Here is a 27,006-nt window from a genome sequence, read left to right on the forward strand (position 1 = left end):
AGGGATATGTATTGGAAAAACTATTAACAGTGTGTTTAATACTTAATGGTTGATCACTGATTCTTGTGATACAGAAGAGATACTTCATCTTGTATAAAATGTGTAAATAAAAATGAAAAAGGTTTTCTAAAATTCTAAATGACAGCCACCGGAAAATGGCAATAGATAAATGTACACTGCTAAATGTGGCATATTCTATCAATATCACTTCTTTCTACTGACGCAAGAATCTCTTGCATTGATAGAATGCACCTTGCAGCAACAGAACGCACCACATTTAGGTGTTCACGGTGGTTGGATACTACCCAATGTAAGCATTTTCCTGAATAGAAATGATTAATTTTCCAGTGGAAGAAATTCACTGCATTTGTCCTTTTAACCAAATATTAAATGAAGCACTATGTTGAAGAAGCTCCTGAGGAAAGTCGAGGGGAAAAATAACTCAAACTGGAAGCAAACTGGCCATGTAAGATAATGGAGAAAGAATATTTTAAAGATTGTATATTATATGATTATTTTCCCATGCTTTGATCCTCTGTGCTTGAATGTAAGCCTTCCAATAGCATAACTCATTTTAGCATAAGGTAAAGGTGGGGTGGCTTCCATCTTATAAAAAATCTTTTTAAAACTAAAATATCTAAGCTCAACCAATGTTTTTCACATTTACTAAGGAAGAGTACCTACTAAGAGTATTTTAATTGTTAAGTCATAACTTATGTGTTCAAAACAGTTCAGGAGGTCATAGAAGACATGTAAAAATTATGCCAGAGCTGTTTTTTCTGATTCATGTTCTCTGGGTCTGATATACTTGGGAAAGTGACACTACGATAAATGCTAAAAAAATATTACCTTGCCCATTTCTGAGCCCAATTTTTCAGGAAGTAATGACAGTAGAGTCTTTTCATTCATAAACAGGACACCGCTGCCAACTCCAGACCAAGTAATTTTTGCTGACACACACAAAGTACTTTAACTGAACTAAGTGTTATGGGAAGAATACACTTAGTGGCAGTCAGTACTACAGAGGCACAAATGCACTTTAGGATGCAAAGACATATGATATATTCCAGTATCTAAAAACATTAAAAGAACTTGTCAGCAGAAATATTGAGGAAATTCAAAGATGTGGTGGCAGTGGCTTGGAGTGCCTTTTATCAGCTCAGACTGGTATACTGTGACCCTTTCTCAAAAAGTCTGACTAGTTACAAAAGTCTGGTAGTTACATTCTTCAGCTTGCGCTCCACTTAAAAATGCAAGTTGTAGAGTCTTGGAGTCCAGCATTCTTCACAAGAGTTCTAGCAACCAGCCAACTCTAGCAATAGTTAACTGCTGGACTAGGAACTATCATCTGTCCGGTTCTAGCATCAAATTGTGGTCTTGTCCAACAAATCAGTTATTACAATCAGAATGAAAAATACACATCTGTATCCAACACAAAATTACCAATCCACAATTAAGCTGGCTAATATAGAGTGTTAAATGAACCCACTGAGCATTTTATCACACCTCTCCTACCTACTGCTCCTTACAAAATGTCTGTTTTTGCTATCAGGAAGCACTCTGTGAATTGCTTACCAGTAAAGACTAGAGAATTTATCAAAGAGGCTACCTTAGACTAAAGCAAAAGCTGAGATTATTTCTTTTGTCCTTGATAGCTCTCATTTCCAGAAGTATGACAACAGGCTAACACAGTGATAGTTAAAATGGGTTGATTCAATACATTCATCTATAATTATTCACCATCAGGTGAGGTTCTGAATGCAGCATAAATCCTCACCCCTAGGTAAAATGAATTCTGCTACTGAATTACTAAGCCCTTGGGGCATTTGACTCGCTTTTAGAGACTTATAGGCTTGCCAGTCCCCTGGTGGAGGTGAGGGATCTCCCGCCTCCACCCCCTGCCATCTCTCACCTGGCTAGCAAGGGGGAACAGGTGAGGGAATGCGGCAGTGGGATCAAAGCACACTCCCAAGTGCTCCAGCAAACACCCACGTTGCGCCAGATACTCAATCTGCCCCTCGCACAACCCATTACTTCCTCACTGTGCTTGGAATGATGCCATTCCTGTCACAATGTGAAGTGTTGTTGGGGGTGGCAGGTACTTATTTGGGGATGATTTTGAAAGAATCACCACCCAAGATGCTTACACCTTGCACCAGAAATGCACAAGGTCAACTGGTTTCCCATATCTCCCCCCCCCACACACACACACACTGGCCAGGTAAGCAGCAGCTGGGAGTAGGGATTCTCCCACCCCAGCAAAGGACTGGCTATAAGCCAACCTGCAATACAGCTGGCGCTGAAGCTGAATCTCAGCTGATCCCTGATCAATTGTGAGTTGGTGTCTTATCTACTCCATTTCCTCAGCAAAATAGCTACACAGTGGTAGAAGGGAGCTCTTCTATCCTGTCCCAGTGTGAGCAAAATTGGGAGCAAGATCACGGCCCTATTACTAGCATGCAATTCGAAGTAGCTTATCTTTCTCGGCCTTGAATGTGCAGATGTACAAGGAATAGCTGAAACAGCAAAACCGCAAAAAGCAGTAAACAAAACACAGTTGGGACCAACAAGATAAGAAAGCAGAGAAAATTCCACATAGTGCTGAAAAGCAGACAAAGAATAGAGGTTTTGCCTCAGAAAGGTAAGGTAGAAAAAGATTCTCCCAGCCTAATTTGGGCAGGTATAGAGCTGTATTTTTCTACATTGATACGCTGTACCCCTTATTCCTGGAATAAAAAATTCTTTCCTCTTCAACATTCTCCAGTCTGGTGTAGTTATTGGGCAAATTGCACCAGGTCAAACAAACTTGCTATTTTTGCAACACAAGCTGGGCATGGAAAGAAGTAAGCCTTTTTGATCTCTGTGTTGTAAAAGGGAGAGAATGAGCTCATTTCTTCAACCCCCTCTAAACCATATTAATACCATACTATGTAATGCAAAATGGAGAGGAGAAATAGTTTATCTCCTTTTTGCTGCATTTCAAACAAATAGCTTGGGGTGGGGAGAAAAGATTTCTTGGCAGGGAGTAGGAGGCCAATGCCATGAGGTCTTCTACTACAGGAGACTTCCCCCTGAGCAAAATTCACCCAGCAACAGATCAGAAGCCGACTCTCAACTGATCCTTCAGCTGCTTGGATTTGGCTTCTGATGGCTGCAAGTAGCAGTCAAACAACCTATTGATTAATTGGCTGCCTGATAGGGTTGTCAGCCTCCAGGTGGTGGCTGGAGAGCTCCTGGAATTACAACTGATCTCCAGGCGCCAGAGATCAGTTCCCTGGAGAATATGGCTGCCTTGGAAGGTGGACTCTATGGCATTATACCCAGCTTAGGTCCCTCTTCTCCCCAAACCCTGCCCTCTCCAGGTTCCACCCCCCAAATCTCCAGGAATTTCCCAACCAGGAGCTGGCAACCCTACTGCCTAATCACTAATGGTGAACAGAAATTGAGTTGAATTGGCAGGTGTTTGAGCATCTGTATCTTGCTGTGCTTAGCTTGGCTGAGAACTGGCAAACATCCATAATATATTCAGGATTGTCAAGTATTCTTAAAAGTGAATGGTAAATCATTAACCATTTGCATCAGTTGCGCATTAGTTTCTCCTCTTGGTCTCTATTCTTGTATGTTATTTCTGCCTCTCTCCATTGCAGGATTTTTAGCACTGTCCTTATATTATGGAACAGATTTCCAGAGGCAGTTCAGAAAGCAACAAATCTTGATGATATTTTGTAAGGCCTACCAGAATGTTGTTTTTCAGTAGTTCTTTTGAGAGGTAAATTTAAGCTGAATTGGAAGTAAATTAATTCTTTCTAGGAGCTGATCAATCCGGGTTTTCTCTCTTTGAGATCTCTGTGAACTCCATTTACTGTAATTTATACTGTTTTATATGTATTATTTGGCCTTGTAAGCAGTCTTGGGCTAAACAGAAGTGGGATAAATTTTAAATAAATAAATGATTTTGCCATCAGCTACTTTTGTTAGGAATACACTTTCTTCTGAGATTTGACATTTTGCTGGCCTAGACAGTGAAAAGAAGATGACTCCCTAAAAAGTCATATGCTGCTGATATTTATGTTAATTTAGGAGGGTACAGAATAATCCTTTTGAGTTACATTAATCTGTAAATGACACAGCTGGTGCCTACTTTCTATTCAAGACACTACCCATTAATAATTTTTGAAGCTTCAGGTGGAGAGGGAGGGGGGGAAGAATGGTAAGGAATGCAGTTTGTTTAAACCATGAAATCTGACCATATGTAAGGGGAATATGTTCAAAAGAAGAATTAGGATCACTCATCACTGTGCAAAGAAGGTCAACATACACTAAAGAACAGAGAAGAAACGTTGCTGGTGTTGGCAATAATGTTAACAAGCTTTTAAACTAGACAATTACCACACAATGTGGAAAAGCTCAAAATAATGAAAACAACACTAAAACAATTATCAAATGAATAAACTATGTTTTGATCATCTGACTATCAAGAAAAGTAAAACAAATAACAGAATTTTCATTACAAAGAGAAAAGAGCATTAATATTTTCCACCTAATTCAGTTAGGTGCTTAAGAACCCTTTTCTGGGAGTAAGCACCACTGAAGAGACTTGAGTAGATCTGTTTTGGACTGCTCAGTTAATAATCTGAATTTAAAGATTCAAACTGAATACAAGAACCACAGTCATTTTTGGAAACAAAATGGGGCATTAATGTTCATGACAATGGTTCATTTCTTCTGTTTTTTTAATGATACAAAGTAAATGCAGATGTTAAAAAGAGTATTTTAAAAAACTATATGAAGTAGAAGAATAATTTCCACCTTTACAGGAACATGTATAGCTGTGCCACAGGGTTAGGGGGGGAAAAACACTGCTTACTTAACCCCATGGCCTCTTTTCATTTTCGACATTGCGGGAAAAAAGAATAGGAATTAAGGCATGAAGTGATCTGATACCTAGAGACTGATTATTAGCCACAGACTTGCTTCTAGGCTAGAACAGCAACTAGCTGATTTGGCCTTAAATCAACAAGCACAATTAAATGCTTGTTGGCACGATATACTCTCACCACCATATTAAGTTCCATCAAGATGGATTGGGGACCCAGGGTACCAACTACATTTTGTAATATGTTATTGTAAAAAGTCTTAGTGAGCTTATCGGGTATTCATAACAGACTTACAGATCTATGGAGAGGGAAGCTGCAACCAAAAATAGCCTATCATACAAACATGTATGTTTGAATGGGTTTTGATTTATAGTTTAGAACTTGCATTTCTTATTGGGCATATCAGTTTTTGCTTTAATTAATGTGTAAAATTCCAGCATGATGCATTCAGAAGATATTAACCATATTTTGTAGTACTGTATGTTATCTCTAAAAGTGGTGATAACTTATCATGCTTGCTTTTGTGCCTCCCAAATGTTAGGTAGCAAAGTTAGGTAGGTAGTCTTGTTCAGAAGTGGGAGAATATTCTTCCTTTGGGAAGATGGATGAATATTATCCTTTTTAAGAGAAAACATGCCTCTGATGGTGCTCCAGATCTAGATAAGGTGCCCAGAGAAAATACCACAACTGAAAAAAGAAACTATATTCACAAAACCATGTAGGGATTGGGAACATGCAGATTGTGCTTGTATTCTTCTCTTTCTAAAGGCCGCATAAGTGTGCCTGTCTCAAATGTTACACAGTGAAGCAAGCTGATGCAAACACTAATAAAACACAATAAAGCATAAACTAAGGGAGTTCACAGTTTGTTCAGGTGTGGGGTAAACTTACGTTGCATTCATCAGTGATACCATGGACACCATATAGTAGATGTCCACGAAATAAACCAAATTAGTGGTAAAACGAGAACTTCTCAGAGTTAAAATACTGCCTTTTCAGTAAAGGAAAAATACAATATCCCAGCAACGCATGAAATTCGTTAGGGGAACACAGTTGGATCTTCCCTGGCAGTTTAGTAACAAATGAACATTTATCTCAAAATAAAATGGATGGTAAGGAAACACTGCCATTTCAGCATTGGCTGCTTCACCATGTCCATATACTCAACAAAGGCTGGAAAAAGAACCCCTACAGTTTAAAAAACAAGCTCCTCAACTGGTTGTATAAAATAAAAACTACTCAAAGATCGTATCACATCTCTGCTGTATAAAGAATATTTAGAGAAAGGAAGATGGAACTTCTCAGATATTTCACTGAATACTCAGCCGAGAGAAACACATTTTTTTATACTAGACATTTCAAGGTTGAGAATATTGGGCATTTAAAATATATTTCTGCTGCACTCTTTCAGTATATATTTTAATATATTTAAGTCACATGGATAATACGAAAACTTCATCTTAATTGGGCTGTGGTTTGAATTCACCACCTTGGGGACTGGTATTGGATGGATTACTTTAAAATAACAAATTATTTAAAAATAATCCACCTAATAAAGTATTCTTTTAAATAAAATATTTTATTTAAACAACAATAATTATATTATAATAATTTAAAAGAATATTTTATTTATTATTTTAAAATAAATCATCATGTGTTTTTAATTCATATGTAATGTTTATATATTTGTATACCATCCCTATAAGATATGTAGATTTTTTTGGAGTGGGGCAGCTATATTACACAAGTAGCTAATTTATTTTCATGGCAGATAAAGTGTAGGGTAGCATGGTTAAAGAGTTCCTCTTCTAAAATGTCTGATAAAAATCCAATTATATTGCTACACTTTTCTTACATTAGAAGTCAAGTAGTTTTCAGACAAAACAAACTCTTGCTGCCTATCCTGTTACTTACTTAAAGTCAGTGCTTTTTTCTTAAACAAAATGGTGCTGGTACACATATGGTTACCAAGTCCCCTGACTCCCGTGGTGGGAGATTAGAGGCCTGGCACTTACTTATAGTTTCTCCTTTTTCGTGCATGTGCTTCTGGATTGCATGATGACATCACTTCCAGGAAGTGATGTCATTGCGCAGGTAACAGGCCACTCTGGGAGCGCTTCTGCACTCCCCAGGGGGCCAAATTGGGCTCAATTTGGCCCGAATCTGGGCTGATTCAGCCCGAATCCAGCCACTGCACAGTGCAGAAGCGCTCCCATGCGACCTGATTTGGGTCAATTTGGGCCCAATTCAGGCCAAATTAAGCCCGAATACAGCCGAATTGGGCTTGAACTGGGCCACTGTGGTGTGTGAGAGTGCACTGAGCCACCTGTGGGCATGCCCCAGGAGGGAAGCACATCCCCCCCGCCAGCCAGGTAAGCTGGGGCAGGGGTGGAGGGTGGGAGCAGGGGATCCCCCGCTCGGTGAGGGACCGACATCCCTAGGTACACATGACGTTCACAGCCTTGGGAGCCCCAGCCCACTGGCTGAAAGAGGTGCTGGTAGTGTGGAAAGAGTTGTACTGGCATGTCCTACCAGAAAAAAGCCTTGGTTGAAGTTACTATTCACTTTCTTTTCTTTGAACAACCTCAGAATAGTCAAATAGAGTAAAATGTAAATAAATTGAAAAGAAAGCCAAAAAGTACCTAAAACATTTTTATTTAACTATTTACAGGCCATTTGTTTTTTAAAATAGCAGTTAATTTCATTTTTTTTAAATTAAAATTTGTAAGCATGACTAATGTGTTATCAGATTTGCCTGGAGCATGTTTGATGACAGAACAAAATACAGTAGCTTGCTACTGTAACTAAGAGCCTGTAGGAATTAGCAACCAACATATATCTAAACTCATCAAGTAGCCTGAGAAACATTATTGCCCCAAGGAGGTGTAGTAGGTGGTAGAAGTGTACAAAACGAACGAAACGAGCTGGAAATACTCCCAGAAATCACTGTTTCTTTTCATTAAAGCAGTGACCTAAATCCAAGAAACCAAATTGTAATGACACCCTCCCACCCAAAAGTTTATGCATTTTGTTTTGGTTTTTATTTTGTGGCGGCGGCGGCAGGCAGGCACTGGGCCTGTATGGCAGCATCTTATTTTCCTTAACAGCATTCACCAATTGGATCCCAAGCCCTTACGTTATAAATTAACTTCATTGGCGGGAAAGGGGAATGTGTGCAATGCACAAGAATGTATCTTTTTGTCCTTTGCTACCTGGGCATTGGCATCGTATCCTGGGCAACAGCATTACCAGCTGGGTCCTTGCAAGGGATCCATTGCCAATCGTCTCCTTGCCAATCATGTCCTTGGCAAAGACCCTGTTGTTTGGAAAGGGGAATACGCAGACTTAAATCATAAGCTGCAATTCTAAAGATACTCACCAGGGAGTAATCGCTATTGAATAACATGGGACCTACCTCTGAGTAGGCATGTTTAGGATTGCTCTCACCCAATCCTGCAAACTGTTCACTTACTCTGCCCTTTCAAAAACAATGCCTGTTCACAAGAAAAAAATATGGAAAAAACACTGGTCTGTTCAGGCAGTGGCAGAGGGGGGCGGTTCAGACAATCATGATGTCCATCTGCCTGCACTTGGGCAATGGAGATCGGCAGCAATTAATGTGAGAACATTCCCTCTTTGTGGGAACAAAACTCCAAAGCACAAGGAAATATGGCACCGACAGGCAACAGCAGGATGCAAAGGTCATAATTTATCGGCACTATAGAAAAAGAAAAAAGTGAACATAAAGCAAGACTGTTTTTAAAACCACTGCTGTCCTGCTACCACTTTGTTAGCCAGTTTCCTGCCATAATGTGCATCCGCTAACACTTGCCTTCTTCAGAGTCCATTGTCATTGTTTAACTGAGGAAAAACTCAGTGGATCTTAGACGGAGGACTGTGTTCTGTGTGATTTTGGTGCCAATAAGTACAAAAACAGCTGCCCCAAAGAACCTGGCAGCCCTCACTGCAAAGAACAAGGCCAAAACTCATGATGATGAAAAAACCAAACGGATTAGGTCCAAACTGGCAATGCCCCATCTGGAAAAAACCAATAACTCTTTGTAGTTCCTTCAGAAACTCCCAATCCATAGCTGAAATGGCTAGAGGGCCAGACTAGGACTTGGGAGGCAGGTTCATAATCCTCATTTAGTTATAACATTCACAGGGTGACTTGGGGCTAGTCACTAAAATGTAGTCCAGCCTGCATTTTAGGAAGCAAAATGGAGGAGGAAAGAATCATATTTCCCTGAGTTCTTTGGATGAATAATAGGATAAAAAGTCAACAAGTAAATACATGCCTTTGCTCAATAACAAATGCCGTTGGTGAGATACGTAAATAGATATAGCAATGTCAGTAGCAATGTGGTTATTCTTTTTAAATATTTCTACAGTGCCTTTCCTCAAGCAAACTTAGAAACCATAATAATGTGATATCTAAAAACATAAAACCAGCACTAAATATAGTGTAAATAACAAAATAAAATGCAGTGCCCTACAATAAGGCATACTCATGCCAAAAGCCTGACAAAAGAGATAACACAGCCTTGGGCAAGGGCAATTACTGTAAAAGTTCTGCATTCTACCAAGTCAACATTGCCTGACACTGGAATATGAATACAAAGCATTTGAGAAATGTAATTGATGGAGGGGAGAGGCTAAAGGAAGAGGTGGTCCCTAAAATATGTGAAGGGATTTAAAGAGTAGGATCAGCACTATGAAGTGGGCTTTTAAGTATCCTGGCAGTCAATGCAACTGACATAATATAGTGAGATGTGTTTACTTCAGCACAACAAACTTGCCAAGCAGAAATATTATTTTAAAAAGTCTTTTCCTTTCAATTATTATTAAAAATGCAAAATAAATATTTAATTAAATTTAGTAGATCTAGGCCCCTTTTGCACTTACAGCCATTTATGAGCATTTGCCGCAATTGCAATGGCTTCAACATGGCATCCCCACATTCCACACTGTCCGAGGCAGTTTCAATTTGGCATCCTGTTTTTCATTTTAGACTAGCTTTGAAGCCTTGGTGCAGTTTCAGGCTTCCGGGGCTTTACAATTCACATCACACTTAAAAAAAAAAAACGTTGACCAGGCGTAGTAACGTTACAATGTTGGAACCCGTTCCCCACCCCCACATTTGCTGATTGGGAGAGGCAATTGGTGGCAGAGTTCTGGGGGAAAACATGTACTTTTTGTGCATGTTTCACTCTCATTTATTTTTTTTTAAGCCAAGCCCTGCTGCTTTATTTCCAAAGGTCTGTGCAAAGTGCTTCCTCGCCCCCTTTGGTAAAGCCCAAAACATGGCTGGGAAGGAGGGGAAGGCAGCCATTTAATCCTTTCCTGGCTTTTAAAGCCAGAAGGAATGTGCAGTAACTTTACCATATTATAATGTTACAATGATACAACCCATTCTTACCTTTGGAAAAAAAAGAGTGTGTGCATACCTCAAGGGAGGAAGGGAAAAGCAGCCATTTAACACTTTCCTGGCTGGGAAGCCAGCTGGGAATAAGCAGCAAGGTTAGGAATCGTTCCTGGCTTTGAAAAAAAGAGAGTGTGCGCGCATACTCGGGAGGAAGGAAGCCAACGGAGAAGCAGCCTTATGACCTTACCTCGCTTTATTGATAAAAATGGCAGAAAAGGAGTTCAGAGAGCTGAGGAGGATGGGAGTGGTTAATTCTGCACAGACCAATCAGCTCCTGGGGAAAAGGAGGGGGGGAGAAGAGAAGCAGAAGGGGAGTATAGAGTTCGCACTGACATTAATTGGGCCAGACATGACTCGGCAGCAACTTCAAAATAACATTGTGGTATATTGTCGAAGGCTTTCACGGCCGGAGAACGATGGTTGTTGGGGGTTTTCCGGGCTGTCTTGCCGTGGTCTTGGCATTGTAGTTCCTGACGTTTCGCCAGCAGCTGTGGCTGGCATCTTCAGAGGTGTAGCACCAAAAGACAGAGATCTCTCAGTGTCACAGTGTGGAAAAGATGTAGGTCATTTGTATCTACTCAGGAGGGGTGGGGTTGAGCTGAGTCATTCTGTAAGAGTTTCCCAGGGTGTGGAATGCTAATGGCGGGAGGCTTCACTGTATCCTGAGGCGGTTCTTTTGCATATGGATTGGTGCTTGATGTGCTAATCTTCTCTGCAGGGCTATTGTCGGGTGTGGAGTGTTTTGTTGGCCTGGTGTTTTTCAGAACTGGAGCCCATGCTCTGTTCATTCTTAAGGTTTCTTCTTTCCTGTTGAAGTTTTGCTTATGCTTGTGAATTTCAATGGCTTCCCTGTGCAGTCTGACAAAGTAGTTGGAAGTGTTGTCCAGTATTTTGGTGTCCTGGAATAAGATACTGTGCCCTGTTTGAGTTAGGCTATGTTCAGCCACTGCTGATTTTTCAGGCTGTCCAAGTCTGCAGTGTCTTTCATGTTCTTTTATTCTTGTCTGGAAGTGAGGGAAAACTCTCATTCCTGGATACCTTGGTCATCCGCAAAGCAAACTTTCAGTTAGGTCACAAGGTCTACAGGAAACCAACTCACACTGATCGGTACTTACACAAAAACTCCAATCACCACCCCCGACAGAAAAGAGGCATAATGAAAACATTAGTGGATCGTGCAAGACGGATATGTGAGCCGCGCTTTCTCAATGAGGAAATTAATCATCTAAACCACGCACTTCAGGCAAATGGCTACTCCAGAAATGAAATCCGAAGAGCAATCAAACCCAGGATGAATCAAACAACCAAAGAAAAACAGTCTCCCACAGGAAAAGTGTTTTTGCCATATATCAAAGGAATTACTGATCAGATGGGAAAGCTTATGAAAAAGCATAACCTTCAAGCAGTATTCAGACCCACCCGAAAAATTCAACAGATGCTACGATCAGCAAAAGACAGCAGAGATCCCCTCACCTCTGCAGGAGTATACCGTATACCCTGCAGCTGTGGACAAGTTTACATCGGGACCACAAAGCGTAGCATCCAGACAAGAATAAAGCCTGAAAAATCAGCAAGCATAAGCAAAACTTCAACAGGAAAGAAGAAACCTTAAGAATGAACAGAGCATGGGCTCCAGTTCTGAAAAACACCAGGCCAACAAAACACTCCACACCCGACAATAGCCCTGCAGAGAAGATTAGCACATCAAGCACCAATCCATATGCAAAAGAACCGCCTCAGGATACAGTGAAGCCTCCCGCCATTAGCATTCCACACCCTGGGAAACTCTTACAGAATGACTCAGCTCAACCCCACCCCTCCTGAGTAGATACAAATGACCTACATCTTTTCCACACTGTGACACTGAGAGATCTCTGTCTTTTGGTGCTACACCTCTGAAGATGCCAGCCACAGCTGCTGGCGAAACGTCAGGAACTACAATGCCAAGACCACGGCAAGACAGCCCGGAAAACCCCCAACAACCAACATTGTGGTATGTCTGCGGGAGGAAAAATTGGGGATAATATGGACAAACATCAGTACTGCATCCCACGGCTACCTTGCAAGTATGAAACTCCTGCAAACTTGAGAAACAGAACAGATACTGAACGCTTTAAAGTCCCAGTGCGAAAAGGACCCTACTTAGCCAGTGAAGATTGTACTGGTAAGTTCTGTCTACACATTACAATGAAGTCATGTACAATAAGTGTACACATGATTTTTCTTTTTCTTATGCATGTTGAATGAAGCTTATGATACATTCAATATAGGCATGATTGAAATCTCATATTTATCAAGATACTAGTCCCCAGTTTTATTTTTAAAATGAACAGATATTGGTTCTTTCTTAAGGCCTGTGCAGATGTTCTGTTAGCATAAACTGGGAGCCTATCAAATGCAGTATCAGGAATATACAGTCCCCATAATGTATGTAATGTAATGTGAAATGGGCAATGTGTAGATTTTCCATGTGCTCACTGCCTCCATGCCCATGAACCAAAACCCTGGAGAATCAGGGATTCTAGTTCACATATGCAAAGGGATTACTCCTGCGGCAAATCCATTTTTTGCCCAATCCATAGCCAACAGTGGGGATCACACATTAGTAATATGTGCAGTTAACAGAATCCCAGTTTATATTAACATAATGTAAGCACAGACCTTTATAAACATATGTACACACATTATGAGTACACATGATTTTTCTATGTGCAGTGTGCGATTCTTACACTAAATTCAATGGCTGTAGATCTGAACACATGCTTTCAATCTCATATTGAATCAGATACTGATCTCTGTTTTATTTTTGTATATATGCATATATATGTATGCATATGCACTATAACATGTGTATAAAGCTAAAAGATCTGAGGAATTAAGTAGTCAAGCCAGTATACCAGGTTTGCCAGTCCGCTCCCACCCTCCACCCTCGCCCTCGCTTACCTGACATACCTCCTTGGGCGCACTCCTGGGAGGTGTGCTACTGCTGATTTTGGCCCAAATTGGGCCCAATTCGAGCCAAATCAGGCTGCTGTGGCCCAATTCCACAGCAGCCCAATTCGAGCCAGAGCGCGGGAGCACTCCCAGGAGCAGCACGTGGCCTGTGTGATGACATCACTTCCTGGAAGTGACATCATCGTGCAGGCCGGGAGTGTGCACGCTTTGTGCACATGCGAGGGTACCAATCAGGTAAGTGCCAGGTTTCGACCCTCCCATCCAGAGGGTAAGGGGACCTGGCAACATAATACCACTTCATCCTGCAGGTGGAAGATCACATAAAACTCCATGCATGTAAAAAATTAGAAAGAAGAAAGATTCGATGTAGCCTTCTTCCTAATGCTATTTTCCTATATTCAGGATGCTTATTTTTGTGTGTGTGTGGAGCTTCCCAAGATGCAAGTTCTCCCGTATTTACATGATGAATTGGAACAATCCAAGAACTGATGTATGACCTGTCCATATCTTATTCTACTGAGATTGTGAACAATTTCACTAGGGTAATGAAGAAAGCGCTGGTTTTCCAGATGACGCTGTGCACTGCTTCCTGGAAATGTGGTTGGTGAACTGTCACTCTGTAAAATGACAACTTCTAAAGGTTCATGACTTTTTAGGACATCTAAAAATGATAAAGCTTACTTGGCTTTCATTCATATTTAAATACTTGATGTCACTTTGATTTAATGAATGTTGTCTTGATGAATCATCCACATTTTGAATTGAGAATAAATCAACACCTTTAAACATTAACAGTAGTATAATAAAATAAAAAGCAATCACTCAAGAACAATTAAATTCTTTTGTATAAGAAAGTAAAATTCATAGTATTTTGACAAATTAATTTTTTGGGAAACATATTGCAGACTCAGTGTGCACATACAAAATCATAGTTGTCAATCTGCATTATTATTATTATAGCCTAAGTTGATCATGATGCTAGTTGTTTTATATTGTTTTTATGGTTTTTAGAGATGTATATAGTTTTAATCGTATAATGTATGTTGTTAGCTGCCCTGAGCCCATTCACGGAGAGGGCAGGCTATAAATTTGATAAAACAAACAAATAAATAAAATTTGAATTTGTAGCAGAATCACTGTCCTGATGTTTAAATATCTAAACTTCCATCTCTTTTTGCCCTAATTGTGCGCCACAAGAAGGTTGTTCAGAACTGTATTTGATTACATGCCATAGTAGACTTGAAGGATTACTATCCAGAAAAGCAGAAGTACCTCATCAGCGGACACAGGAGAAACATGTTTGTAAGCCCTGACCATGTTGGAGAGACAACCTCAGTCACGTTTCATTACAAACTCTCCCACTGTTTGCAGAGCAGCATTACATGCTATTTTTACTCATGATTCTTTGGACTCAGCTCTGGAAATGCATTGAGGAAGACTGTCCTCCACCATCCTTGCTCTCTGAAATACCTGACTAGCTTATTCACAAGCAGATCTGCTCAAAAGAATGTAACCCAGAGTGCAATTAAAAGCATTCACTTCAATAGACTTAGAGTTTAATTCCATTTAGGATTGCATTATCAGCTAGCTATTTCAGAAAGCAAAGCACAAATAGTTTTTGTTACAGTCAATTTACAGTACAATCCTAAACAGAGTTACTCATTTTATCAGGGTTACTGATTTCAGTGGGCTTAGACTGGAGTAACTCTGTTTAGGTTTGCACTCTTAGTTTCTGAAAGAAATCCCATCCAGTATTTTCCCCTTAGTATTTTATTAAAATGTATTTTAATAGTGAATTCAAATCTTTTCACCTGTGCCTCCATGCACCTAAAACCCTTGTTCATTTCACCTGCTTATTTTTTTCAGCAGAAACTAATTTTAACAGAGACAGCTTCATAGCCCCATCCTAAACAACATCAGACTTATCAAAGAGCATGAAAGCAGCTGCTCATATTAATATTCATTAAGGTAAAAAACCAAACAAACTCCAAAACTATGAGCCTGTAATTCCAAAAGTAAGACCCATATATGCACAGGAAATGTGCATTTAGTACTGGACAGCAGGAGACAAAAGTGAAATGAAATACAACAAGAGAGTTGGGCTGGAAACAAGTGTAATTCACTTAGTAGTTTTATAGGAGAGTGTAGCAACCAAACTATGACATGTGTACATGGTAAAATTTGTCTGTTTATTAAATAGAGCCCAACCTTCCTTTTTTAAAAAAGTACAGAGCTCAGAGTTGAAACTGTTTTGTTGTTTTGTTAAGAAAGGCTTTAACTAAACCCAATAAAATCAGGAGATGGTGGGAGATGCAGCGGCATGGAGTTTGATGTCCACAGCAGGTTACCAAGAAGTGGAGCTGTAAATTCAGTGTGGGACTTCAACACGGTGCTAAGTGTGGCCTGAATCTCATGTGCTTCCCTTTGATGCATGTAGTATATTAACTGGAAAAAGCATTCACTTTTATTTGTCTGTGCTGTCTGCAACAGCAATATCGCCTCATTTAGGGTAGCTCAACATGAAAATGCAAAGAGAAACAATCTGTTACAAATTAGCACAGCTCTCCTTTCATTTTACTAGCTAGTAATTGGAAGGGGTTAAGAAAGTGTAATTTATCAGATTATATGTGTTTATCTTTTTGTGGGGACAGCATCCCTTTGGTGAATTTTCCTAGGTACCCTGAGGGAATAATCTTTCCTTGATGTCCATTTGATCTGAAAGAAAACAATGACGCCTGTGAAATATGGGAGTATAATTTGTTGAGTTTGAAAAGGAACAGTTTCCCAGACATCTAAAATGGTATTAATGACTTTATTAGAACCTTACCTTTCTTTGGAAATGTTTTTGCTCTCTCGTTTCCAAATGGTCTTAAAGTCACTGCAGAACTCGTACCACACCGTGAAAACGTAGTTTGGTGTGATCTCCTTCTCGCCAGACTTTGGCTTTATCCCAAAATATCCCACCATTTCTTCAAAGCTACAGTGGGGGGAAAAGACTGTAAGCACATAAACCCACTGGGGAAGTTCAATTTCTCTCAGGGCAGATTTCTGACCTTGGTAGCCTAGGTTGGCAATTAACGTAAATCTGCTTTAAACTTGGAAACTATATGAGCAATACACAGCAAATGTAACAAAACTTCCAACACTTACTTTTTTCACCATTTTGGTGGCTGGGTACCACAAGACAAAACATGAATACAGATGTAGGATAAGGGAAGAGACTTTTGAGGATGATTCTGGTTTTAAAGCAAATGTCTTTAGCATAATTTTATTTAATTATTCTGATGGACAAGTTTGTACATAACAATTCCTACTATTTTTCAGTGTCTTAGATCCAGAAAATATTGAATACAGTGGTATTTTCATATCAAATCTTTACCACTTCCCCCTCCCACACACTACTTCCCTCCTCCTAACAAGCCATTCTTGAGGTTGGGGACCTCATATATGGCTTGGAATACAGAGTTCATTCTCCCCATGTACACACTCCTGTGTGCAAATTGAGATGTTTTCCTTTTCCTCCTGTTGTATTATATACTGTTTCCTGACAGTCACTAGATCTTAGGAACAGCAGTTTTTCAAGGAGGGGCTTCAGGTTAAAAGGAAAATTGCAAAGATCAACAATTCTATTCCATTTGCAGCTCTCCTGATCCAAACCATTGTTTGGAAGCCCCAGATGATACTGTGTTGAACTTGTTCCCTAGAGGGGCTAACTCTGCTTCTTTCTTTGCCTTATGTCATCACCATGTAAGTCTTGTTTATTTCAGCTGACATTCCCATATGGGTAATGGTTTAATAGCTGTATTCAAAACTTCTGAAGACAGGTTCTAATTAAACTGTTCTACTGGTTCTGTTGCTTATGTTATTTGTGTTTTCCATGTTTATTCTAGTGATTTTATGTTTATGTTGTATTTTTAAATCGCTGAATTTTGAAAAAAATCTGCTTATATATAAACCAACCAACCAACCTGTTCTAAACAAGGCAAAGTAGTTCATAGTCTATAACTTGAAACTATTGGATTGTACTTGCTTCTGAAAACATAGTGCTCTATAAACTAATTTAATTTGGTTATGGCGCAAAGAGAACAACTACAAAAAACCCTCTCAATGCTTTGTAAATTATAGATTGTATTATTTAATTCAAAGCAATAACAGTATCACCATATTAATATCAAAATGCAAATTTGCAGGTATAACAGTCAGAAACAAATGGTTTCATCTCAAAGTCTTAGCAATAACTATAATAACCTGTAGGTTACTCTAACCTGTGGTGTTGCTAATGTTATAAGAATACCTGTTAAAGTTGCAAATCTCCAGGTGAGATCTGTAGATCTCCTGGAATTACAATTGATCTCCAGACAACAGAAATGAGTTCCCCTCGAGAAAACGGCTGCTTTGGAGGGTGGACTATATAGCATTATACCCTGTGTAGGTCCCTCCCCTCCCCAAATCCCACCCTTTCCAGGTTCCACCACCCCAAATCCAGGAATTCCCTAACCTGGAGCTGGCAACCCTAATACCTGTTCTATAGGCTAACACATTCCTTTGGTATATGGCCCATTATCTGAAAAACAGTCTTCTATGATCAAACAACATTAGCATATATAATTAGATTATAACACGATAATTTTTAAATCTGTACTCTCACTGGTGATTCTGGATCTAAGCACACAAGCCAGTGTGGCAGATCAGACGACAAAATAAAAAGCCAACATTTAATAGAAAAATAGCACTTAAATGGTATTTGCAAGGACCCAGAGAACATGCAGCTGGTTCCACAACCCAAGAATGTTTTTGGCTTTTAAGCAGATTTTCAAAAATGGTTTACTATTCACCAAAGCAAAAGTAAAGAAATCCCACTGGGTTTATCCAAATAATTTAATAGATCCCAATCCTAATCTTTATCTTTTTGTAGCTATTAAATGAGACATAGGAAAGGCAGACAATGACTCACTTCAGGTTTTTTCCCTTGAGGTCTGTACTAGTACTTGCACTGATCTAATGTCTGAGGCCAGATAGCCTGTTCTTGTGCAATAAACAGTAGGAATCTAGCAATGTTTCAAAGGAAATCTCTCTTCACTAGTGCTTTTTCAATGAGTGAGACATCCTCTCCACTGATTCTACTGGGACTTCTCTACTTTGGCATACTTAACTTCTGCTCTTAAGTATCCTGTTTCCAGCATCTTGAGTGCAGTGAAACATGCAGTCATAATTTAAAGGTGCTGCAGCATTTACTTAAGTAAGTTTGTGTGGTTTGTGTGGTTGTAAATTTGTATAGCAAATGGGTGGAGAAACAACTCTGCAAAAGGAAAAATGTGGTTACGGCATTGCCTCCTCCATTATAGCAAATGGGAGAGCCCCAATGCCCAGAGTAGTTTTCTGGAGCAAAAATCTCCATTTCAGTGTTGATGAAATATTTGTCTGTGAAATATTCTGGCAGCAATATAGTGTGAGAAGTATCTACAAGCTGGAAGCCGAAGAGCTTTGTCTATGTTCCGTATGTGCACTAAGGCTTCTCCAGCCTCCTCAGTATCAAACACTCTCAAAAGGCTAATTCTGAAGATTGAGGGACCCTCACAAGCGGTATTCAGTGCAGCATGTGAGACGGTGGCTGGAAAAGAAACACAGACAGCTATCTTATATATGTGTTGCATATAAAAGTCATTGAGGCTGCAGACTTGATCAGGACTCAGCATCATGTCCCGATGAATTTGCTTTCTCTTTTAAAACATATTTTAAAATTTTTAACATCCAGCCTCATGAAGAGTTCTGGTGAAGTCAAATGCTTTCATGTTGTTTTGTGTCATTTGGTTGGTTCCAATAAAAGATATTATGTGGATGGTGTTCTGGGTATTTGGATGTTACCTTGGGACCCCTATGGCTGCTAACAACTTCTTCTGATCCAGCGAATATTATTTAACTTGGAACAATTATTCTGAAACTTTCTGCTCTCCAGACATACCAATGTGATGTTGTGACCTAGGTAGTGTTGCCAGGCCAAGTAGCAGAAGAGGTGGGGACATGAGGTGTGTGATGTCGGTGGCATTGCTACCTCAATTCCAAGAAAAACCGAGAAGTGATGTAGGGTAGCTCTAGAAATTACTAGAAACTCTATGGAAGAACTTTCCCAGAAGTGATGTTACAACACCACAAACATCACTGTTTTTTTAAAAAGATTTATCCTGCTAATGCTTGCCGCTGTAACCATAGGTCTAAACTTACAACTTCAGTAAGTATTTAATGTGAAACAAAACTACAAAAAACAACGTAGATATTCACCAGTTTTAAAAGCAGCTAATTGCATGTACAACTGTTCCTGAATTAAAAACCTTAAGACTGCTAGTGGGCAATTTCTTGGCAGAATGTACTCTCTCGTGTGGTTAAAAACAAAAAAAATGTCCCTGAACGCAGAAAACAAACTATCAGGAAAATGATTCTCATCTGGCTTTCTTGATAACATATTGGCTTTATAAGAGGGATTTTTTTTCTTTGAATGTGAAACATTAGTTGAGCAACCCCTGGCCTGGAGTTGGAACAACTAAAATAACTTTAACTCATCCGGAAGTGTTTGAATCTCCATTTCAGACAGTTTGTCTCCCAAAGATGGTTGTGTGAAAATCTCAAGAGCATGTTTTTGAAATTCTATTACATGACTTTTAATTTATCCCAACACAGAAGACAAAGTCCTTTCAGCAGATATAATATATCATGTTAAAGATAGCAGAATGCTTACCTCTTTTGTGCATTCTCCAAATGGCTCTCCTCAATCTTACGTTCTTCTACAGCTGCAAAAAGAAAATTTAGAAACATTTCGAAAGCACTTGGTTTTTTCATTCAGTTAGTGATAGTATGTGGGAACTTCCATATTCAGAGGCAGTGAACCTCTGAATTCCAGAAAGCAACTTTAGGACAAGGCCCCATCCTCTAAGCCCTGTGGTTGGCCCTCCATAGCAACTGGTTGTCCACAGTGTGAGACAGGATGCTGGACTAGATGGACTACTCGTATGATCCAGCAGGGCTCTTGTTCTTATGCTATCTGCCCCCAAATAATTCATCTTAGCAGGTCAGGACTTTCATCAACATAGAACAAGAGCACGGACTAATCAATGGATCAATCAGACTGTACTAGTCTATTCCTTGTACATGAAACCTTAACTTCTCCTGCTCTTGCCTTGTAACAGGATTAGGCACAAAGGCTTGTTGTAGTTTTCTGAGTCCTAGTAAGGCTGCCCACTGCCTTGAAAAAAGTGCCATGCCCTTTAATAGAAGCTTAATGTTATTTACCAGGTAATGATTTTACCTCAATGCCATGGAAGAATTCGACTGACCATTTCCACACATTAAGCTTCTATTAAAGGACTTATTATTACACAGCACTTTCTCATTTTGCGGAAGAGATAACATAACAACAACAACAACAACATTTGATTTATATACCGCCCTTCAAGATGACTTAACACCCACTCAGAGCAGTTTACAAAGTATGTTATTATTATCCCAACAATAATCACCCTGTGAGGTGGGTGGGGCTGTGAGAGCTCCTAGAAGCTGAGACTGCCCCAAGGTCACTCAGCTGGCTTCAAGTGGAGGAGTGAGGAATCAAACGTGGTTCTCCAGATTAAAGTCCTGCGCTCTTAACCACTACACCAAACTGGCTCTCTAATTCTAATTTTTTCTTATTTACATTTAGATTATGGCTATATATTCAGTGTTCTACTTCACATGATTTGCTTAGCAGTATTATTGTTCTGCATAACTTTCTTTGCGAGAATCCATCTTAATTATTCAGTTTTTATTATGCTTATTTTTGTCTGATCTGGAAAACTTCGAATAAAATATACATTTTAAAAATATAATATTTTTATTATTTTATACATCTAATTACAAATTAGCATTTAAAATAAATTTTCAATGCTTTGCATTTTTTTATATTGAAACAAGCTATCTTTTTTAAAAAAAATAATTTAAAGAATATATAACATAAAATTACAATAAGATAATATTATATAACAGTAAATAACATGTAACAATATATTACAGGAACTCAGATTATACCTTTCTAAAGTATAAGAAGTCATGCCTAGTTCTCTAAGTACAATTTCAGGGAGAGTGTGATTATGATATCTTATACGATGACTCAATACATAAATTACCAGTTTACACATTTATATATGTATTAAAGGCTTTTAGTCCAGGTAAGGAACTGTTATTTTCTATATAATCAAAGAATGGGTACCATCTCTCTCTCTCTCTCTCTCTCTCTCTCTCTCTCTCTCTCTCTCTCTCTCTAAATTTTATCAAAGTGAAAACAGGGATACAAAAAGAAAGGGGGAGGGAAAAGTTAATAAGGTCAAAAAAATTTTTGCGGCTTATCGCTACAAGAGTTCTTAGAATACAGAGTGCACAAAAACTTAATCTTTTTCAATATTTATCCACATAGCAATAAAAATTGCAACTGTTAAATCCCATTACTATATACTACACATACTTAGCGCCTCCCACCTCCTTCCCCATACTTAGTAATAAAAAATTTATAATCAAAAAGGAAAAACTCCTCATTCCATTATTACTACACTATTTCATCTTATCTCTTTATGTAACTGATTAATATAGCAATAACATTCGTAGTTTGTGAGAAGTGTTCTACTTGATAGATTTTGTCGTATAGTTCCTCAGAAATAAAATGATTTCAAATTTTGTTATACCAATTATCGATTGAGAGGATGGATTTTGATTTCCACAGTGTAGCTATTGCACTTTTTGTGGCTACTAGTACAGTGGAAATAAAATCTTTTCTTATTCGGGGAACAGAAATCTGGTATTAATCCCATTGATCCAGAAAAAAGGAGCTCTGGCAAGGAAATAAGCTATCTTGAAGGACTTAACTACACAATACGCTATGCAATGTCCATCCCTGGAATTGTCACAAATCCCCGTAAGGCAGGAATGTACTAAGTTTTGGTTGAAACTGAGATCCTCAGATGCACAGGTGCCTATTCAGTTCAGGACTATAATACAAAGGGAAAAGAGGCTGTAGGTTCTCCTCTGTGCTGTTTTCTTAACCAGAAACAGCTATGGCAGGCTGCTGTTTGCCCCAATGGGAAATCTAACCCATTAGTACAAGTGTAGCTGGGTTCTCCAATGGGAAAAAAGGGGTCCCCAAGGCCATTTCAGGTTAGGAAAATGATACGGGATGAGAGGGTTAAGCCCTCTCCCCCCATATACCACAGTCACAATACAAAGAGACTCCCTGCCTCTTGAGAATTTATGTTGCACCCAGGGACTTCCAGTGCATGTCTGCTTGACATGAACCATGGCAGGCCTGGGGAAAGCTTATTGTGTAGGTAGGCCATCTCAAGTCCCTTTCTTATGAGTTTTTAAAATATACTTTGGTTTCTGAAGGCAAATGGATTTAAAGCCCTTCATGGCCTTGGTCCTTCATATCTGAGGGACTGCCTCTCCTTCTTCGCTTTCCCTATGCCCACCATGGCAGCTTTGCTCAGCTGAGCAGGGCCTTCTGCAGGTGCCACCCTGCAAATGGGCAAAATCAATGACTGCCTGTACACGTGTGTTCTTTGTCTTGGCCCCCACTTTATGGAATGTCCTGCCTTATGAGGTTAGGTGGGCTCCCTTTCTCCTGGCTTTCTGCAAACCATGTGGAATTATTCAGGAGGGCTTTTTTACACACGTATGAGGGCTGTACTATAAGAAAATGGTTCAAAGAGATGCACTGACAAAGGGACAGTGACTGTAAACTGTACTATCTGTTGCAGTAACTCACTGGGTAGTTTCTGTGTTGTTTCATGTGCCAGTTTTAATTGCTTATGCTCTGTTTCAGAATTGTTTCATCTCTGTCTTGAATTTCTGCTTGTTTTCAAATCTGTGCAGCTTTGCATTTGCATACCCTACTGCATTGTTTTTTGAATCTCCTAGTTGTTCACACTGCGCAATCGTCCTTGAGTCTCAGTGCGAAAGGCAGACTATAAATAATGTAAATGATGTAAATAACATTAAAGATAAATAACAATAGAGAATAAAGTGCAACAAGAACAACAACTGGGATCAAACAGGAATGTGGCAAACCTGGATTAAGGGCTCATTAACTGTGGGAGGACAACATTTTATCCTTAAGGTGTGTGGAACCTTAAAAAAAAGTTTGCCTTCAGAAGCCAACATGAGTTGAAGAAAGAGCCCACATGAAAGGGACCTGAGTATTAGAGTGTAAATGTACACTGTGAAATCATGCAGCAACGATAGTATCTGCAGGAAAAAGAATGGATGCTCTTACTTCAGATCCAGTTTCTGAAAACGTGCTAGGATTGTGGAAAAGATAGTGGCTAGGTTACATCACTCTTCAAAAATGTCAACATAAAAGAATATATACAGTGAGGCTCATAACTTAGCTAGAAACACATTATGGATGCCACCTCTGTCTTGTGAAATTCCTGGAGATTTGGGATGATGCCTGGGAAGGGCAGGGTTTGGGGGAGGGAGTAGAGGGAGGTCAGCAAGGATGTGGTGTCACTCTAGGAGTCTAGAAAAATAGCATTTATTTTTGATGTGAAAGCAGCTTATTTACAGCGTGGGCATGCAAAACTTTTGATCTGGCTCTTCCCTAAAGGAAAAACAGCACACCAAGGTGGCAAAAAAGGCACATTTTAGGAACCTTTTCTTGCAAGCTCATTACAGACTGGTGTATACAAAAATGTGTGTCCCACATTTGTTGCTCTATGTGATATGAGCAGGCAGGTTGTGAAGAGTGGCAGTTATGCACACCTGCCCCCTCTTTTAAATAAGATTCTTGATGGTCTCTACATTATACCTCCCCCCTTCTTCCTTTCCTTTTCAAAAAGAAAAAAAAAACTCAACAACCCTACATATCCCTACAAGTGCTGCTCTTCTAATGGTAGGAAGGACAAACACAGAGATGCCAACAGAGATCTTTCCCAGGACCAGAGGTATCAATGAAAGATTCAACAGTTCCTGACAAGGAACATAACCCATCTCTCCAGACAGTTTGGCATCAGACCAGGAGAGAAAGTGTTGCTCTCTTATCCATTCTAGCCAAAAAACACTCTCTGGGAAATATCTTCTGGAATAACATGACTTGGGGGGGGGATAGCATGTAATAACTGAATTACAGACATTTCTTTTGCTCTGAATGTATTATTCACATTACTTAAGTAGAGAAATATTTGGAAATAACATGAAGGGATTATTTCACATGGGACAGAATCATACAGATGTCACAACAAATTCAAATATATTAACTCACACCAATTTTAAAAGGCACATTGAAAACTTGATTCTGATAGGGAAAATTGTGTTCCTATTTAAAATAGTGGAAATCTAGCCTGAAAATGATTCAGTGCAAATTCTAGAAGGGCAATCATATTTGTTTCTTGTCACAAAAACACTAAATACCACTGACACCTATAAGATTACCAAACTGACCGCACAATCCTATGCAGAGTTACTCCAGTCTAAACCCACTGATTTCAATGGGCTTAGACTAGAATAACTCTGCATGGGATTATGCTGTAAGTGTATTTTTACATTCCAATTAAAATCAATGGCCACACATTCATGAATTACAGCGGATTTGGACACAGGTCAATCAGTGACTATTCAATATGGTGACTAAAGGGAACCTTTACATTCAGAGGGAGTCAACTACTTAATACGAGGGCTAGGAGGCAACTTGGCTTCTATGCCTGGCTGGCTACTGTGTGAAACAGGATGCTGAACTACTTGACGGATCACAGGTTTGATTCAGCAGACCCATCTTATGGGCTTTGAAATCATGTTGTTGTGTTCATTTCAAGGAAATAGTTAAAATCAGAGAAAGCAGTTGAGAAAACATTCTGTGGATTCTTTCATTAATTCTTCATCATCAGTTAGCTTGATCCAGGAACTCATTCATATATGAAAAAATGATAGCCTATCTGTCCCTGAAGATGTCAAGGCATCCCGTTCATTCCAAAGGAGAGAAGTAGTTCTGTAGACATATACCTGTGATACATGTCCAAGTTGGAACTCTTGTGTATAAGGTTAGGGTCTTATTACTTTTAAATGTACAAAATGATCAACATTGAAAAAAATTAAATAGTCTGAGAATCTTTACAACCATATAAACTGAAAATATTATTAACATAACTTAGGTATTAGGGCATAAAAATATCCAGAGGGATAATTTCATGTAGGGAATAGAGCTATTAATTCTAACAGTTACTTTGTTTATTCAGAAGATATGGTCAGTGATATAAACAAAAGAGATCCCAAATATACAAAAGCCTTCTTTGGTCATACCAATATTTATTTACTTATTTCATTTATAATCTTCCTTACCTCTCACTGGGTACCCAAAGTGGCTTACATTTGTTCTACTTCATTTTACTCACAACAAAAACCTTGCAAGGTAGGTTAAGCTGAGATAGTATGGGACTGGCCCAAGTTCACCCAGCCAACTTCCATGGGGCACAACAGGGATTCAAATCCTAGTCTCCCACATCTTAGTCTGATACTTTAACCACTGTACCACACTAGCTCCCAAATAAGGCCAAAGATGCAGAATTGCTATTAATATAAGCCACAAATGCTAAATTGCATTACTACCCAGTTGGCTACATCACACTTCCAAATAGCAATGGCATTAATAGCAATAGTACATGGCAGGAACCTGAACAGCCAGAAATGCTAAATTACTATATTAATTTGTTTCACTTCCTGTTTTGGTACTTATGAAATCTGCAAACCAATGACTCAGTTGTTTAATGCTCAAAGCTGTTCTAAAAGTTAGGATCCATAAGCAATATATTTTGTATAAGTACTGCAAGACAAATGGTTTGCATTTTCTCTGTGCTGCACATGCCATACAAGCTATTTTCAAGCAAATATAGTTCTGTTTTTTAAAAAAAGAGGTTCATGACACACCTACTTATCTAATATATCTAGAATACTGTACACATATTTGTTTGTGGGTTTGCATAGAATGAGATATTACTTGTCCCCTACCCTGGAGGGCTTTATGGAAAGTCCTTACATTTTTCAAATACATCATCACACATGAAACATTCTTCAAACCTCAAGTACTCTTAACATTAACACAAAAATACTGATTATATTTATACATTCCAACCACAGAACAAATGCAACTGTTTATTATCAAAGGTAATACAAGGAAACTAAGAAATTATGCTTTGTTTAAAAATGGATAATGCTGCCTATAAATTTGTCAAAAAAGTGTTGAAGGTTAGTTTACTAGAGCATTATAGCACTGAAGCCAGCTAAGCCAGATATCATATATTCATTTTTCTTTTTTCCCTCTTGGTTATCTTTGAATATAAACAGCAGTCTTTCAAAAAACCCTAGCTTTTGAGAGAACAATTGTTTTATTTGTGCTCAGAAGATGAAAGCTGATCTTTTAAAATGTTTTCAATTAATTCTCCCCCCCACCACCTCCAATGTTCTAGTAAAATATACTATGGCTAGCAGGAGACCCCTTGTATTCTGTTAGGATTAGAAATTCTATAAGTAACAACTGCAAGAATCAAATTTTACAAAAGTGATTATCATAGAACTGGGTTAAAATGGTAAGGTGACCATGTATTTATGTATTTAAAATATTTCATCCCATACTCTCAGTTTTAAAACTGCTAAAATACAATGACATTAATAACTCCTCACAATGTGTAGCTATAGACAGAAAATAATTGTTATCACTTAAGTGAATATGCCATTCATTTGCTT

At 38.9% G+C, this 27,006-nt stretch overlaps 1 protein-coding gene across 1 annotated transcript in view; it reads right to left on the reverse strand.

Annotated features, from left to right (window-relative positions):
- Nucleotides 1–27,006, reverse strand: part of FMN1 (formin 1) — a 197,426-nt gene that overhangs the window by 17,978 nt on the left and 152,442 nt on the right. The window contains exons 14-15 of the mRNA XM_054971273.1: nt 19,991–20,042; nt 16,085–16,234 (exon numbers count right to left, since the gene is read on the reverse strand). Coding sequence (XP_054827248.1) covers nt 16,085–16,234; nt 19,991–20,042 — 202 coding nt within the window. The remainder of the gene's footprint in view (nt 1–16,084; nt 16,235–19,990; nt 20,043–27,006) is intronic.

Source organism: Eublepharis macularius, chromosome 2 (genome assembly GCF_028583425.1).
Source record: "Eublepharis macularius isolate TG4126 chromosome 2, MPM_Emac_v1.0, whole genome shotgun sequence".
Taxonomy (NCBI): domain Eukaryota; kingdom Metazoa; phylum Chordata; class Lepidosauria; order Squamata; family Eublepharidae; genus Eublepharis; species Eublepharis macularius.